Source organism: Kryptolebias marmoratus, linkage group LG1 (assembly GCF_001649575.2).
Source record: "Kryptolebias marmoratus isolate JLee-2015 linkage group LG1, ASM164957v2, whole genome shotgun sequence".
NCBI lineage: Eukaryota > Metazoa > Chordata > Actinopteri > Cyprinodontiformes > Rivulidae > Kryptolebias > Kryptolebias marmoratus.
Window position 1 is genome coordinate 5,087,304 of NC_051430.1, and position 19,054 is coordinate 5,106,357.

At 38.9% G+C, this 19,054-nt stretch overlaps 1 protein-coding gene across 2 annotated transcripts in view; it reads right to left on the reverse strand.

The window, feature by feature from the left end:
• The window catches only part of unc5db (unc-5 netrin receptor Db), a 360,215-nt gene that overhangs the window by 70,120 nt on the left and 271,041 nt on the right, over positions 1-19,054 (reverse strand). For both annotated transcript variants that reach the window (XM_017434898.3, XM_017434897.3), the window contains one exon: positions 10,762-11,118. In XM_017434898.3, coding sequence (XP_017290387.1) covers positions 10,762-11,118 — 357 coding nt within the window. The remainder of the gene's footprint in view (positions 1-10,761; positions 11,119-19,054) is intronic.

A 19,054-nucleotide genomic window follows, 5' to 3' on the forward strand; every position in this document is an offset into this window, starting at 1 on the left:
AGGCTTGTGGGCCATACATGGCCCCGATTAGTTTTATCTAGCTCATGAAATAATAATGTAAACCATGAAAAATGGCCCTCTAGCCTGTGATGATAAAGTCTGTATTGTTTCTTTTTTATGTAAAAATGTGAACTAAGTACAGACTTCTCATGGCACTTAACCAGCTTTGAAGCTGAGAAAATGAAAATGAAAATTTCCTGTAATTTTTTATTTTGACTTGGAAAGAAGAGCAAAAAACATTTAAAGGGGACCGATCAAACTCATGTTGATGCTTTTGCAGATAAGTGCAGATTTCAGGTATATGACTGGAACTAATGCATTTTATTGGCTTTTATTTTATTGTTTCAACTGTGCTCTTGCTTTTTAGTTTTCTGTATGTTTTGCAGTCCAACTGCTTCTGCATGCTTTGTGCTATTTTATTTGTTCATATATCATTCAGGAGGTGGATGCTAAGACTTTTGTTCTCATGAACTGTTGCACTTTTCAGAATATTTAACATTATTTGCAAATATTTTTCATATAGAAATGAATCAAATTTTCTGCAGTTCTCTTTGAAATCTACTTAAGAATACTTGTTATTATCTTATGCTACTTTTTATTGTATTTATTATGTTGTTACTTTTAGCTACCATTCTGTTATTTTTACATTTTATTAAGGTTTATTTTACTACTATTAGCTTTTAGCAAGCATTTTTTGTTTGTTTGTTTCGTTTTTTACAAGTTTTAGATGGCCCTTAGAGACTTTCAGCCTTTAGCTAGTGTTTTTTTACTTTCATCTAGTATTTTGTTATTTGATCTTCAGCTAGTGTTTTGTTACTTTTCGCTTTTAGTTCTGTTCTGCATTTTTAGGTTTTAGCTAGTGCTCTGTTTCCACTTAGTTTCATCTTCTTCACCACAGTCACTCAGTCACACTGCTCTTTTGTAGAAATGTACTTTCTCTGGATGGTTGTGTTTTCTTTTCTTGTTCCAAAAGTTATTACTATAAATCAGTCATTTAAAAACTGATGATAAAGAGGAATGCATAAGAAATAGATGCTAATGATGTGTCTTTAAACTTGATTTCTTTTTTTGTTTAATCAGTAATGTGGTTTTTTTTTTAGCTTGGGAAAAGGTGTCAGGATTTGGGTTTTGTTCTTTAAGTTTCTTTTGTATTGGGTTTATTGATTCACGTTTCTATACTTCTGTTTTATTTCTTTAGTTTTATGTTATAAGTCTTTGTATAGTTTTTGCTCCTTGTGTCCTTTGTGTTCTCGCCATCATTCACTTTCCTCTGCTCATTACTTGTTACCCTGCCTCACCACCCACACCTGTCCCTTATTGCCAATCAGTCACCCGTCTCCACTTCCTCGTTATTCTCAGTCTTTAAAACCTGGTCATCTTCCTCACTTACTCACTGGTTTATTGTCACTCAATCCTTGCCTCGCCCCTTGTGTTATTGCAATCCTGGACTTTGTAATTTTTTTGTTGCTGCCATGTCAGCCTTTTGTTTTAAAAGAAATGAGTTTTTCCTGGAGCTTATTATGAGTCTGCTTCTTGGGTTTGCCTCACTCACACCCGACAAAAGACAGTTCACATCTGTGACCCATGCTGGCAAAATGAGTCAGAATGAGCACAGGCTGCAGTGCAAAAAAGTGAGAAGGATTGTTTTTTAATAACTGAGTAATTTTTTAGAAATTAAGATTTTCCTTAAAGCAAATCTTTAAAGGTCATCTAGCGATCCCAGTAACTAAAATACAATCTCCCTAATCTACCTTTATATCAAAATTCTCTAACAGGAATGCATTTAAAAATCATCTGTTGTTTTATAACCTATATAACTTCATTTGAAATTGACCATTTTTCTCTGCCAGCTGCTATAGTACCTGGAAATCCATTTGTATAATATTTGGCATCATTGTGATGCTTAGGAATTCCCCTTTTTAAATATAACTCTGGAATTCCCTCCTGACATGATCATTCTAGGCCAATAAAAATCAATTTTTAAATTAAAACTCTCATTGACAAAACTAGCTTGTTGCCAGGCCATGTAATAAACCACCAAATTTCAACAAACTACGGATCTTAAGATGCAGAATTTAAAAATAATAACTTCATATTGACAGTTTTCTCATTGTGACGCATTTTGCCAACAAGAGTCACAAAATGATATAGTTGTAGTTTTGGTAAAACCTTAAAATTAACAATATGCACAATCTCATAAGATATCTGCACTCTAGAGCAGTGGAGAACATGTCTCCACTGCTCTAGAGTCCAGTGGCGGTGTGCTTTACACCACTGAACCATTGCACTTGGTGATTGAAGGCTTGGATGCAGCTGCTCAACCATGGAGAGCCATTCCATGAAGCTCTCTGTACTCACTGTTCTTCAGCTAATCTGAAGGCCACATGAGCTACTGACTCTGCAGAACGTTGGTGAACGTTGGTGACCTCCCTTCAAACTTCAGCTCAATATTTGTAAACTTCAATAATTTATATCCATTTTTGTGTTAGCTAGGGGCAATTAGATGTAGTGGCCATTTTAAATTGGATTGAGTCTAAAAGCTAATTAGCTGTAGATGTACATCTGATCATTACTTTCTGAAAGTTTTATTAAAATTAAGTTTATTAAGTTTTTCAAACAGACAAAAATCCAACAGCTAATGCTAAAGTTTTCAGCAAAGGTTTTGCATAATGAGTAACACTTGAGGAATGAATGTGAATGACTCAACTACTACTACAGCAAATTTTTAGTCTATCTGTAAAATTAACTAAACTATAGGCATTTCTGTGTTTTCTAAGGTCAGTTGGTTGCGGCTGCCATCTTGAATTAATTTGTTTACTAATAATTTGTAGGTTCAACCTCAATGATTCTTTCCTGAAAGTTTCATTGAAATCAGTCCACTTGTTCAGGAGTTGTTTCCTAACACTACAGATAAACAACTGCTCACACAGACATCAGCAAAACATTATTTCCCACCGTCAAAGGTGATAATCAGTCAGAACATGGATGGTCTTTGCAGGGTCTTGGCAAGTTCCTCAGTGATAAATGAAGAACTCCTCATTACTCTCTTTAAAAGTCCATGAAGGTTTATTTGTGTCATGGTAGTTTATCATAAATATATCAAGAGTATCAGGGTCCTGGGTGGACTGTGGAGGCAGCATATTTACTTATAATGTGGGACCTGTGCACTCTGGTGTGGCTCAGTGATTAAGAATTTGAAGCAAGACTGGCCACAAATCATGCCTAGGTTACTACTGGAATACTCCTGGTGCTGAAGTGAACGTGGAGGGAGAGGTGTGCTAAAATGGTGTGAATTTCTACAGTGAAGCTGCATTGTGATGCAGTTTAAGAGTTTTATATCAGGCAGATGTACAAACCATAGTGAGGGAGCAGGAGAGTGTTTCAGAAATGCAAAAAATAGCAGGAAAAGTGTATATAATTTAGTGAATACTAAAGGGATAGTCTGGTCATATTCTGTCTAAGAGTTATGAACAAATAGTACCTTATCACCCATGATATTAGACCTACTGTATGGAGAAAAAAGCAAATATCTTTATCTAGGCTAGGTTAACCAAACAAGGACCCATTATAGTTTTTCTGGCATATAAAACCATTGTTTCTTGAAAAAAGACATACCTGTGTACATAGGCACCTGATCAATTGGGCAGCTGTTCCCCCATTTTTTAAATATTTGCCACATTCTACATTCTATTTCCCTCCATGAGCTTTGAGTTGGTTCAGTCCAGCCCAACAGAACATCAGTAGCTGCTGCCTTACTAGTCAGACAGGCAACATTCTGCTATGAAGATAAGAAAAAGAAGCTAAAGTTGTTTTTAAAGCTTTAAAACGGTTACATCTTTTCTGACAGAACAAAGTAAAACATTTGAGTGATATGCTGATTAAGAGTATAAGATAGCCACGGGTTTATAAAAAGTAAGACATTTATATTATGCTGCACTTATATTGACCCAAGCCAGAGGTGGAGCTCATATATGCAGTGTTATATGCTGATGGTGTTTCAGTGTTGTAACTGTATTCACACTGCAGCAGGTCTTCTGAATGTAGTGTTGTTCTAATAGGTCATGTGGGTCATAGTGAGTGTAGGGGGGTCATCATCTTGTCTAAAACCAGGAAGATAGAGCACATAACACCAGTTTTAAAGTCCCTACACTGGCTCCCTGTAGCTCAAAGAATAGACTTTAAAATACTGTTGTTAGTTTATAAATCACTGAACGGTTTAGCACCACAATACATTAAAGATCTGTTATCGATGTACCAACCGTCTAGACCCCTCAGATCTTCTGGTTCTGGACTGCTCTGCATCCCCAGAACCAGAACCAAACGAGGAGAAGCAGCTTTCAGTTTCTATGCACCACAAATTTGGAACAAACTTCCAGAAAACTGTAAAACAGGTGAAACACTGGGTGCCTTTAAATCTCAACCTAAAACCCATCTGTTTAGAGTTGCTTGTGGCTAAATTGGGGTTAGAGTGCGGGTTTTTGATGTCTTCGATGTTTGTCTCTTTCTTACTGTTTATTCATTGTCACATGCTGTTTTTATTTTGTTTTTTAATTATGTAAAGCACCTTGAAATGCCTTGCTGCTAAAATGTGCTATACAAATAAAATTTGATTGATTGATTGATTGATAAAGAGAACCTTAAAAGTCAACTCTGGTCCTCAGAATGTGAGATACATAATCAGCAAATATTTATGCATTTTAAGTGATTTGGCCATTATTTCTTCATCCATCTAGAACACATCCCTTCATCTTCCGACTTCAAAGTTATCTCTTGGTTTGGTAATTCAGGAAAAATGTTTTGCTTCATGTGAAGAACTGATTTATTTCATGACATGATTATCAACTTACAACCAATTAAACAGAGGAACAGTAGCTGCCTTTAATCTAACTTTCCTCTTGGCCTTTTTGAGTTTGTGTTTCTTCCTGTCCTTTGACCCTCCAACTGGTTGAAGCAGATGGCTGTTGTTGGTCTGTTGTTGGTCTGTTGTTGGTCTGTCTCTCAGCCCCCAAGTCGCTGCGATTGTGCTTTCCTTTGGTGAATGAAATAATCATATGAAAGGCTTATCTTTTTCTATTGGGATGTCTTTAAACAGTCCATAATGTGTTTGCTGTCTTATTATTCACTTCCCTTGTTGATTACCTTCACTGTAAACTTGTAAACAGGTTTGGTCGAGCCAACCAGTGCTATGTTATAATTTTACTGTCTGTGTAAATGCTGATTCACTATTCACACCATTGTTTTCAGTTTATATTGTTTTTGTACATTTTTTACAGTCAACCTACTTCTGCAAAAGCTGTGCTATTTTAGCTATTTAAAATGTTCGGCTCTATCGAGAAAAGTATGGTCTGACATTTAATATTTGTAACTTTTAGACTTTTGAATTATTTAACATTATTCACAAGATTTACCCTGAAGTACATTGAGATGTCTTCAGTTCCCTTAAACACATTGTTCTTGTTGAAATCTGCTTCTACGTACTTGCTCTATTTTTGTCTTCATACGCTACTTTTAGCTATGGTTTTATTTAGATTTTATTTAATTTGCTAATTTAGGCTTTAGCCACACTGTGGCTAATTTTGGCTTCTATTTTGCTTGTTTTAACTTGAACAGTTCAGTAGAAAACTCATTCTTCAATTTCAGCACTCAGCATTCAGGCTGTATTTTTGCAGAAAATATTTATTTCTCTGGTTTAGTGGGATTGTCCTTCTAACTTATGTTAACATGTCTGAAGTAGGAAAAGGCCTGTATTTTCCACCTATCCACATCCCCACCCAATGGTAACATACTTTAATACCAGCCGTTAGAAACTTACAAAGTATTATAACTCTGTCATACCTAACTTTAAAGACAACACTTGGCTTGACTTAGTTTGGTAAAAAAAACCTTGTTTAGTGGAACATGCATGCAGTGAAGTGGATTCAGAGTTTATATGACTTAATCTCCTGAAGTACACTTGAAGATGGGCAGATTTGGACTAATTTTTTAACAATTATTTTTACCTTTTTAGGGATGCACCAATTCTGGTGGGCTGACACCAATACTTCTGATACTTGTTCAGCTGTGGCATATGGGTACCAACTTCTCTTAAAGGTCTATAATTACCTGATTATAAAATACCCATCCATCCATTTTCTTTACCCATGTAGAGCTGAAGGTAGCTGGTGCCTATCTCCAGCAGTCATTGGGTGAGAGGTGGGGGACACCCTGGATAGGTAACCAGTCCATCACAGGGACACAGAGACAAACAAGACAAACAACTATTCACACTCTTACTCACACATACAATTTAGAGTTACAAGTTAAGTTTGCATTCAGGGTTTTGGTCTGTGGAAGGAAACTGGAGAACCCAGAGAAAACCCACATGTGCATAGACAGAACATGTAAACTCCACACAGAGAGACTCCAGCTGAGTTTTGAACCTTATGTCTTAGAGTGAAGTCTTAAGTCTCTGATGACAAATTAATATACTCTCATCAGGTGCCTGCCAAAATTTACCACTGATTTGCTGTGTTATAAACCTAAAGCATGTTCTGTACTTGTGCAGTCAGTATCAAACGTAAGCCCATCAGCATCACAACAGACAGGGTGTTTTTCATTCTTTTTCCAGAAAGCAAAACAGTCTACCTTGCCTTCATCAGATGAGACCTAGATATAGAGAAAGAGCTCAGCCTCTATAGATGAGTCACGGTCCATGCTTTTATTGATGGTTTTCTTTCGGTAGCCAGAGAAAAACAGTTGAGTTTTAGCAGCAGGTGGTGAAGGCTTCAGATCATTGTCGCCATGACGGCTGTCTGGTGTGGTGACTCCCTGAGCCTCAGCCAAGACAAGGTTTGAAAAGGCTCAGTAAATCAAACTTATCTATCGTATAATAACCATAAAATTCACAGTTAATAACAAAATTAGTTAATCACTTAGTATTTTTGTTTTGTGTTCTATAATGGGACGTTTATGTCTTTGAGAGGGCTGTGTATACCTACCTGATATAGATATCTTGCTCCAGCCAAAAGAAGCAGAATGATGGATCTAGTAATGCTGTCATTGTGTACATAGTATTTCCATATGGAAGATCTGCAGCCAGTTCACAGGAGACATCCATTCTGACGTTTGCAAATATCCCCTTAAAGCGTAGTTGGAAGGACTTCTGCAGGGCTGTCACTAAACGCACCAGGTGACGAGCTGTATTCAGCATCCTGATGAGGTGGCTGTTAAGTGAGAGCTGCACTTAGAGCCACCACTTTCTCCCCTTGAGTAAGGTCTGTAGCTTGAAGAAATGGGGCCAAAACCTCCACAAGCTCTTTCAGCTGACCCCATTCTGTGGCTGATAAGCACAGGTTTTATATGACCTTGTGTATTTAAACTTTGGGAATTTAAGTTAGTGACTCCCTCCACAAGGCAGAGAGGGCTTTTACATTGTGTTGATGCGGTTGAGAGGATGCTGCAGTTGGTGTCATATTTGGTCTCAAATGCTTATTTTAGTCCACAAGTAGAGTAAGCTGCAGAATTTTGTCACCTTTGCTATGGCACTATTCAGAACATTTGTCTCTTTCAGTCCATTTAGCACAACAAGCTGCAGTGCATGAACAACTGTTGCCTTCAGCGGCTCTGGTTGGACTGACAGTCATCCTTGTACTCATCAATTAGATCTTCCCAGAGATCAGTTTTTCACATCTTCATCATCATCTTCACGACTTGTAGCAGAGGAAAAAAAACAAACTGTGAAAGTTTTTTTTTATGTTTGACGAGTTATCACAATGTAACCTAATTTGTGCTTGATGTTGAAGCTGTCACATATTTCTAACATTTTTCACTAATTCTCTGGCCAGTGTGTGGCACTTTCAATCTTTCACACATCGAAAGAACTGTCTGAAGTTTTGGCTCCACAAAGATGGTTGTTACCCCCTAAAAAGTCACGTATAGTCCTGTTAGTCCAAATATCCAGAGACAGATATAGTTTAGATTTTTTTAGTGGCCTGTCTGCAGCTGGATCATGCAGATGTCTTGTAATGGTGCTTTGACCACCATTACCATGTTTCATGACAGACAGACAGAGGTTGAAAACCCAGAGAAACAGAGCTGTAACCAGTGCAGCTGGTGGTGATATTGGTTTGGTAGGCAAACAAGTACATTATAAAATCCTGTTTATTACAACAGTGGAGGCGCCTCATCTAAGACAGGATAAACAAGGTTTACTCACACTAAATCATAAAACATTTAACTCTGGGCTGAACTGCAATACTGTACATGCTATATGTTAAATATATAACTGTAATTATGGCAACTAATTTGCAACACATTGCACCGAACGGCTTGAAATAATCAAATCCAAATGGGTTAATAACCACAGTAATAACAGACAGATGATACTGGAAATACTGCAGACCTAATTTAAAGAGCTCACTGGTGACTTTGCTGAGATGCAAGGAATATAAAATAAATAATTCTGTTTCAATGAAGTCTGATGATTTCTGGTTGAAGTCCTGCTCAGTAAACACCTCAGCCAGTTTAAAACAAACAAAAAACAAACATATCTGAAGATCCCTCCTGTCTAAAACTATATTGCAAACGTTAGGTCTACAAACTCCACCCTGCTGCTGTGCATCTCCATCAGGTAACCTCTTAGTTCTTCTCTTCAGATCACTGGATAGATGAAATGCTAACAATGTTAGCTTGGCCTTTTACTGAAACCAAAACCAAGTAAAACAAAAGCTACAAGCTTGTCTATTTGAATAATGCTTGGTCTGCGTCTCCTTGTTCTCTTCACTTTTGTTTATTCCTCCAAAAACATTACCCAAAAAATGAATAAAAAAGTAAAAAAATCCACATATTTATGCTAACACTCACCATCGCCCTGTCTGCAGGCCTGAAGGCCTCTGGGCTGAACAGAATTAGCCCAAATAAGCAGCAAATCAAAGGGGTGAAAAAAATCGTATGCCGCTCTGCTCTGGCTGGGAAAATGAGCCCATTTAGAAGTACTCCGTGTTTTTCTGTGACTTTTTGGTGTTGATGTTGTTCTAGATGTTCCCATAAAATCTCAGTCAGTCAGTTTAAACATGGTAAAGTAATTTTCTTAATGTAAATTATCTTTCACATGACTTGGACAGTTACGGTTGAGCGTGGCGAACCCAAAGCGCAGACTCGTGGTTGTAAAAAAATATAACTAATTTATTTACAAAAAGAAAACAAGAAAGCATGGAGTTGGCGTGGCAGCAACAAAATGAGACTATAAAAAGGCAAACATCAAAAACATAAGAAGCAAAAACGTGGCGGGGACAAAACAGGGCCATGGACAACCAGGAACAAAGAAGAGACAAGGAACAGACGGACAGGAGTGAAAGAAGAAAACTGAGGGTGAGGGAAAATGGGTTACAGCTGGGACATGGTGAGCAACAGGTGAGGTGGGCGTGGCAGCACTGAGGGGCAGGTGAACACTGACACAGGAAACACAGGAGCAAACTGAAACCAGAACACCACAGAGACAAGAGACAGAAAACAAAACTGCACAAGAACTTCAATGCAGAATAAACAAGAAAAAAATAGAATTACAAAACAATGAAGCTAATGCAACATAAACTCAAAAATACTTAACCCATGACATTTGGGGCTGTAACTTCAAATGTTTTTTTGTTTTGTTTTGTTCTTCACAAGGAGAGCTCCTTTGTAGGTGTCAAACTACAGCGTTAGCATTCTTGAGAAGAGTTTGAGACATTCATGACAACACTGCAACTATTTTGAAAGAAGATCTGTCAGTCAGATTAGTGACTACCAATGTCCTATGGGTAATATAGTTTATATGAAACATCTGGTGACACTGATGCTGCTCACCGGCACGGTTATTAGAAGCAGCAATATGAAGTGCTAGTATCAGTGGATGTGTGTTTGTTTAACTTTTGAAATGAGCTTTAGTCAAAATGGCCACCACAACTAACCGATCTTAGCCAGCACAGACATAACTTTAAATCAGTCAGTTTTTGCTGTGGTAGTAGCCAAGACTGATCTCCAAACTATAGTCTGATTATGTGAGACCTGTGTTTAAAACTTTGCTCCTAACTATTAAAATCAGTTCTGTCTGTTTCTTAACAAAATATTTTATGAACCACTGAACAGATTTTAACCTGGTGGATTTTACAAATATTTTGCTAAAGTCTGGTGTGGTAGTAGCTGTCAGTCATTTACAACAAATACTCGCACATATTGTTTTTCCAAGGTTTGACCAAAACAGCACCAACTCCGTTATTTCTCATTATAAGATGATCTTAACTCTGGGAAGAAAGTCAGCAGGCAGTATGCATTTCTTGATGGAAAGTTAAGACTTGTTGTCTGTTTTACATGTTGCAGACTTTTTTAGGTTCTTATATACTGTTTTGGAGAACCTTAATGGTAACTTCTGCAGTTTGGTTGAATCCAAAAATGTACATTTCTTTTGGGGGCTGTTTTTGTAGAATGTACAGACAGTCATTTTGAAAATGCTGAACTAAAACTGTGCAACCACAGGCTATGCTTTCATGATGCTGACAGCAGTTCAGACCTACAAGAAGTGGTGAAAATGCTGAGAACGTGGAGGAAGATGTAAGATGTTAGTTGTGTGGAGACTGAACCTATTACTGCTCTGGGTTGTGAAGGCTGCTATAATGAGAAGTTCTTGCTGCTGTCGATACAGAGAGCAAGTGCTCAGTAGAGTCGCTGCTTTTACACAAAGTAAGACTGACACTTTGTTCTTCCAAGCAACAAACTCAACCTGTTTTTATTTCCCTTGATACTCACCTGTGTTTGGCACCACCAGCCGTCCTCCGGCATGGCCGAACATGCTGCTGGTCCTCAGCTGCTCTCTACTGAAGGGCCCATTGAGTGTGAGCAGTCCCTTTTTGCGTGAGTCTGCGGTGTTGCAATAGTCACAGCCCAGGTCACGTGGGAATGTCTCGGCAGGCATTTTGGTGTGGAACTCTGCCCGCTCAGCCACGCCCAGAGAAACCATGAAGGAGCTCTGAACTTTGACCTTGATGTCTGGCAGAGGGTCAAAGAGCTCTTTGTCTGCGCTGTCATGGAAACAGAGCGGCGTGCTGTACGTCCGTCCCACTGTCAGGTCAGGCTGCATGGACGAGTTGAGAAGCAGTGGGTTTCCTGAAGATACAGGCAAACAGCAGAGGCACATAAAGACCTTTTTACAAACATAGACCTCAATTAAATCTTGTTTCAAAGCCCAGCTTTTGTGTTTCCTAAACAGCTCTCACGTGGGATGATAAAATTCACTGATGCCCTAGATACAGCTAAACAAGGTCAACAAAGTACTGATAAAAACAGGAAACATATCAAAGGTTTGTTTTTATATAACAAGAGCAGGCTAAAAGAATAAGAAAAATAAGTCTTTTTGTATTTTAAATTAATATTCTCAGCTTTTTGTGTGCTGAATAGTAGATAACATTCAACATGATGTACTTTTAGGGCAGATTCTCACCAGCGCTGCTAGGTTCTCAGTAAGGAAAGTGGCTACTGGCTGTCGTAAAGTTGCTGTAAGTTGCCGTAAGTTGCTAAATGATCTCATCACCTAATTAGCACAATCAGTCATGTTCATGTAAATAGGAGAGAGGAATAAAATTGTGGAATTGACAAAAGGGAGTACAAAACACCCTAAATGTATATAGAACTACAAACTGACTTACTTTTGTTGATTCTTGTATTTTTTTAATGTCAAAATTCTAACCCTCTTAGTTTATCCTGGCTTAGGACCAGCAAAAGTGACCCAAAAGACACACTCAGAGTTGTTTTAGGGGAGAGATTTATTTTAGAGAATAACCCCAAATGATTTAAATCCCACTTTAACTGTTAGCCAGTGCAGAATCAGTCAACAATGGCTTAGTGCATATGTAATCAGGATGAGGTTTGGATGTGGTGGGGTGAACATGTCCTTCTCTGACTGCAGCTGGGAGGGATGCTGCAGGAGGACTGAGCTGCCTGTGAGGGCTTTGGGATGGGGGAGGGGGACCACAGCAGCATCTGCTGGTTGTTCAGAAGAGTAAGAACAATTTGTGCTTTCATGTCAGAATATCCATAACTTGTATAGCACTTTATGTAGTCCAAGGACCCCAAAGCCAACCACACTACATTCAGTCATTCACACACTGATGGAGGTAAGCTACATTGTAGCCACAGCTGCCCTGGGGCGGGCTGACAGAAGTGAGGCTGCCATCACACCGGCGCCACCGAGCCCTCTGACCCCCACCAGTAGGCAAGGCGGGTGAAGTGTCTTGTCTAAGGACACAACGGCTGAGATGGATGGAGCGGGGTTTGAACCAGCAATCCTTCAGTTACACGATGAACCCCTACATCACCGCCGCCCATAAATCTCCATTAACACGAGGAAAAGTTGCTAAATTTGTCACTAGTCATTATTTAGAAAATAATCGTTAGAGGGCTCTAAATACTCATTAAATATAGCAACAAAGTTGCTAAGTTGGTAATGTTGTATCTCACTGATTTGCAACTGTTCGGGACTAATTGGTGAACAGCATGTTTGATGGAGTCTCCAAAATGTTTCCAAACATTCATGAGGATTCTCAGTTTCTTTGTGTGAGTCTTGAGTTTTAAACATGTTCAAAGACATTTATGCATCAGATTTGCTCTATGAAGTTAAAGTTAAAAATAATGGTGACAGAGACACTTTATATGCAAGTTCATCTGGAAGAGGAAGAGGAAGAGGAAAAGCATCCAATGTTAGCTACTAGCTGCTAACAGAGGACCAGTCCGAATTACCACCGACAGATGCACTCAAACTTGTTTGTTCTTTTGTTAAAGAAAGAAAAACTTACAAAGGTCACTGAAATAATCTGAAACTGACAAAGGTTTGCTTTTTGAATTTTGGCTGAACTGAATTATTTTGAAAAACAAGCTGAATGAATAAAACTGACCTTGATGAAAAGCATTGTACCCCAATGACAGATTGAAGACAATTTTACCATAGGGACATGTCAAACTAAGGTGTGTCATGTAATTAGCATCACAGGTGTCTGTGTGATTTGCATCCATATTCAGTGTTGATAACCAGGGCTTGTGCACCATGTTTTCACATTTTGGAGTCACAATAAAACAATATGATCCTCTGACAAAGACACTAAAACAGCCATTCCCTCACTCTTCCAGGAGCAAAAAGTGCTGGAATGACTGAGGAAAGCGGGTCAGATAGATCGAACATGTGATAGATGGACATCCACTGCCACAGAATCTTATCACTGTACTCAGCATTTTGACCCCTTTTGTACTTAGTTCCTAAAATCTTGTTGAATTGAAACTGTTTTATGCTGCATTGTTTCTTTTAGGTCTGAGAGATAATCCTGTGATTGCTTGCGACCTGTCCAGGAGGTATTCCTCTTTCTGCACACTGACTGCTGGAGATAGGCACAAGATTCCCTACATGGAAAACTGGGTAAAGAAGATGGAAGGATGTCTGAGAGATTCTATGCTCAGGATTTTGTTTGAACTGTGATGATGGATGCACTTATAAATGCATCAAAGAAATTATATAAAAGTAACTTGAAACTTGTTCTGTACAAGTGATGAGAGGTCAACAGGAGGAGCAGCATACATCCATATGTCTGAACCAAAGCCAAGAACGACCAATCGCATATTTCATGAACTTCAAAAATTCAGTTAGACTTCAACAGAAAAGTAAAAAAAAAAATCATGTTTTTTTGCAATTTTGAGAGGCCAACTAGTCTCCAACAGTTGCAGCCCAGTGAGGTACCACCTCTAGCAAAGACAATAATATATATATATATATATATATATATATATATATATATATATAATTAATGTTAAAAACATTTCTGGATATTACAAAGTAATGGAAACTTGGCTGTAATCACGTAAAGCAGCCATCTAAGGTGCTCTGACCACTGAAGCTGCAGGGACAATTAAAGCAGCATGTCCACGCAGGTGACCACTGCAGCAAAGGCAAAGGACACAACCTGGACAGGAGGTCCTGGGCCTCGAGCCATGGTCAGGGCATCAGATTTAATTATGAAGCACACACACAGCTTGATCTCCATAATCCATCTGCTGGAGTCAGCTCCTCTGGATGCCACATTGTCCTCCTGAAGGAGAGCTCTGCTCTATAAGCAAGAGGACTCCTTCAGTTCCCCGCCTATGTGCATGTGTTTGAGTGTGTGTGTCGGTCGGGGTAGGGGGTCGGGTCTTCATCTGTTGCCATTAAATGTGACTCCTCTGCCAAACAGAGCGAGCAGCACACTGCATTGATCTGGCAGTCGTACCGACACACCGGCGAAGTCACAGAGTCCTTGCTGCCCAGCTGTTGCCTGGTGAGGAGTGCAATACGGGAGGCTAATGTTGTTTTATTTTTAGGAAAATCATTAATTACTCTGGCTGGGAGTTGTGATGAGCTTTTTCAGAGTGGGTAACTTTTTAATTTTGTCTTTTAAAACTTCACTTTTCAAGAAAATGTGTGCCATTTATTCACAAAAACACAGATAAATCACAATGTAGTATTTAGAAGGAGGGATGTATTTAACAGTAATTATTTGTTTGCAGATGCTGATCGTGTTTACAGCTTCTCAGTGCTTGTTAGAGGACAAAACAAGTGGCAGGTCTAGAAGATAAACAACCTGAAAGAAGTCAATCCAGCAAAAACCTGATCCTTCAATTCTACTGTACATCAAGTTTTTATAATGGTGAAAACGTTTTTGCCCATGTCGGTTCATTTGTTGTTACCATTAGCGAAATATCTAGTGTACCACTGGACAGATTTTAATGAAACTTTAAGAAAGTTTGACTTTTATTTTTAAGTCAACCCAATACAAGATGGCCACTACAGCTACAACAGAAAACACAAAAATAAGAATAACTAAGTCAGTTGAGCTAGATTTGGTATGGTAGTAGCTGAGAGTAATTCTCAACACATACTACAAGTGATAACAGATCATGGGAGATTTGCATTATCATAAAAGATCGTACATTCAAGAATAGACATTTTCAATGTTTGACCAAAATGACCACAACTCTGTCATTTCTCAATATAAGATGATTTTAATTTAAAACTGTGGTTTGTATGTTTGTGGCTGCATTCCTTTAAGGAATGCTAGGACTTTGTTTTGGTAAGGTAATAACATGCACATAACAGAATAGAAAAGGTGAAGCTACAGTTTATCATTTAATCTCTGCAGCTGGACTGAAGTTTTTATTAGACAGGTAAACAAAAATGCAAACTGGTATTTTTATTTTTTTAAATTTCCACCACACAAAATGCTACACAGAAACTTTATGGCATGACATTGCTGTTATTTCCAGTAACCAGTGGTTTTACACGGTTTGCTATTGCCAGAAAAAGGACATATTGAAGGAGAAGGAAGCAGCGTAGCTCCACCTTATCTGTCCCAAATATTATGGTGTCTTTACCTTTACATATGGTACAAATGACAAGCTTCGGTTTTCCATTATTACAATAAACAAAAAAAAAAAGAAAAAAGAAATACACTAACACATGCAAATGTGACTTTTTATTTTGCATTGTAAAAGTTTAAAGAAACAATCGAATGATATAGAAAGATTGCATGTGAACTTTAAAATCCAAAGAAATCTAGTTTAAAATGAGATCTAACAGAAAAAGCATCAATACGTTTTAAGCCAGCAGTGAATAATGTCAGTTCAGTAACATGATGGCAGGTACTCATCCTGTAAGATGGATTCCTGCACTCACACAGTCTTAGCATTTTATTAACTCAGAGTCAGAATGGACTACGAGTAGGTGACTTCTGCTTATTCAGCTTCTTTTAAAAAGATGCATATTTGATTTGTAAACAGTTCCACCCAACCTGCAGCAGCAGGTGAAGACTCTGGCTCTGAGTCGGAGCTGCAGCCTGGTTGGACATTAGCCCCCTGTAGCTGACTTTTGATCACTGCTACATTTTCTCCTTCTCAAGCTGAGTGCGGAATGATCTGATTATCGCTTGAGTGTGCATTTTTAAGAATGGCGTTGCATAAATGGAATGGCAGCGGAGAGATGAGAGGAGTTAATGAAATGTACCTCAGCTTGAATATCTTGAGGGATGGGTTTGGTATTGGACCTCTGATTAAAAATCACTCACAAGGAGAAGAAACGCAGAGAGACAGGGTCAGGTCTAAGTCTCATTCTGCTCCCTGCCTTTCACACAAAGCATTTTTTAAAACACTTAGGTCTTTTTCTTTCTTTCTGTGGCTTATTAGGTCAGATAAAACTATTAATATAGCCAGTATTTGACTGGGCTGTGACTGATGGAGACTAGCTGGTGAACAACATTCACAAGGGAGTGTCCAAAATGGCCCAACATGTTCATGGGGATTCTCAGGTTTGTTGTTTGACTCACAGAGGTTTGCACTTGAATTTTTAACATGTTCAAAAATATTGTGGGACAATTTTTCTCCCAAAAGTAAAACTTATTGTGGGCATCTCCAACTTATCTTGAACTGTCTTTTGACATCTGCATGTGAGATCTCATCTGACAGAAAACATGTCCAGCTTTAAAAAACGCACTGATGATTATTAAAAACTGGTCCAAGGCCAGAAGCACTGGAGGTGGAATAAAGCTGTTTCACCATGGATTAGATAGAAAGAGAAACAGAGTAGGGATATTCATAAAGGGACAATTTGTGAAGAGTGCTCTGAACATGAAGACGGTGTCAGAAAGGATCATGAACTTGAAGTTGGTAGTTGACAGTGTCATTTTGAATATTGTCAGTGCATATATACCACAGGTTAGCTGTCAGTAAAAGAAGAAAGAAGAATCCTGGAATAAGATGGTAGTAGATGGTAAGATGGTGGTAGGTGTTTCCAGAGAGGAGAGAGTGGTGATTGGAGCGGACTTTAATGGTCACGTTGGTGAAAGGAACTGAGGAGATGAAGAGGTGCAAGGTAGGTATGGAGTAGAAGATAGAAATAGAAGGACATTTGGTTGTTGAATTTGTGAAAAGAATGAATGTGAATGGATGGATGGATGGAAGAACACAGGGTGATGTACAAGAGTGGAGGCAGGTGGACACAGGTGGATTATATCATGAGCAGGAGATAACACCTTAAAGAGATTGAAAGATGATGCCGTGGGCGAGTGTAGGATGGAAGCATAGAATGATAGTTTGTAAAGTGAGGTTAGAAACAAAGAAGAGAAAGAGTAAAAATGGAGAGAAATTATTAAAGATGGAAGCTGAAAAGGATTTTTGCACACAGTTTTGGGAACAATTTCAACAGGCTCTTGGGGGTAGTGTGGAGCTATCAGAGGACTGGGAAAGTACAGATAAGGTAGTGAGGAAACTGTCTGGAAACTACTTGGTGTTTCCTCTGGTCAGAGGAAATAAGGGAAGAAAAGTTGGTGGAATGAGGAAGTTCAGGAGGTCGTTCAGAAGAAGAAGAAGGCAGCTATGAAAAAGAGATGAAGGAAGTGGATGGGAGTACTGTGAGGCTAGGCACCTAGCAAAGAGAACAGTGACAAAAGCAAAAGTGCAAGCTTAGAATGAGTTATATGAGAGGCTAGACAGTAAAGAAGAGAAGGACTTGTATCATTTAGCTAAGCAGAGAGCTAGAGCTGGAAAAGACATGCAGCAGGTTAGGTTTATAAAGGATAGAGAAAGAAACATACAACTGAATGAACAGAGTAGTTGAGTGGGTGGAAGGACTACTTTGAAGAGCTGATGAATGAGTAAAATGAGAGAGGAGGGAGGACAGTTGGAGGACAGAAAGTGGACCAGCAGGATCAGTAAGGAGGAAGTGAGGTCAGTTTGAAGAGTGGAATTGCAGTTGGTCCAGATGACATACCTGCAGAGGTATGATGATATCTAGGAGAGAGGAAAGTAGACTTTTTGGTCAGGTTGTTCAAAATAATCCTGTAAAATGAGATAATGTACTGGTACTGATCTTTAAGAACAAGGGGGATGTGCAGAGCTGCAGCAACTACAGAGGTATAAAGTTGGTCAGCCACACAATAAAGGAATGGAAAAGAGTTGTTAAAACAATGCTAGGGTGAGAGGATCAGATCAATGAATAGCAGTTTGGTTTTGTGCCCAGAAAGAGCCCCACAGATGCAATTTTTGAGGGCTGTAATAGAAGTACAGAGAAGGTCAGAAGAAGCCGACCGTCTTTGTAGATCTAGGGAATGCATGACAGATAAGTTCAGTCAGGAGGCTCCATGGACCAAGATGTTTGCAGATAACATTGTAATCTGTGGTGAAAGTAAAGAACAGGTGGAAGATGATCTGGAGAGTTGGAAAACCACTAGAGAGAAGCAGAACGAATGTAACAGGAGAACTGAGCAGATCAGAGGGACCGCTAAGGTTGAGCCATTTAGAGCTACAGAAGCCAGGATGAGATGGTTTGGTGAGGACAGATAGTAGAGACAAAGCACAAACAATGTTAGAGCTGGAGTTGCAAGGCAGGATGAGAAGACCTCAGTGAAGGAGGACATGAAGGTGGTTGGTGTGACAATAGAAGAAGCAGGAGATGACGGATGACGGAGGCAAATGTCAAAAGACAAGGAAGAAAGTGGTGTTGTAATGACTTGTTTTAATATCAGTTATCTCTATTGGAAAAGTTTGTTGAATATATATTTATATTTAAATACAAATCTTGTGTTGTAATGAATAAAATTTGCAATTTGGTACTGTAAAGTCCATCACCTAGAATACAGCTTTACAAGGCATGCACATGGAACTAGGCTGAGATTTTCATAAGTTGGCTGCAAACACAGCCACATAGTTCACTTGGTCATAAGCACTTAGAATTCAGTGAGACTGAAAAAAGGCTATTTTTTAATACAACTGAATCACCAACTAGTCTTCAACAGTTTCAACCTATTCAAATACTACTTACGCAATTAAAAACAAAATTTAGGAGGTCCTTCTCCTTGTAGGTGTTTAATTTCTTGCAAACTGGAGCTGTCAGACAATGAGAAGAGAGATGAGTAAGAAAGGAAGTGCTCCACATTTCCCAAGGAGCATTGACTGAGTTGCTACAGGGGAAAATGTGAAGGAGGGAGTGTGTCCAGTGGAGGGCACAGCAGGCGGGGGGTGGGGGGGGGGGGGG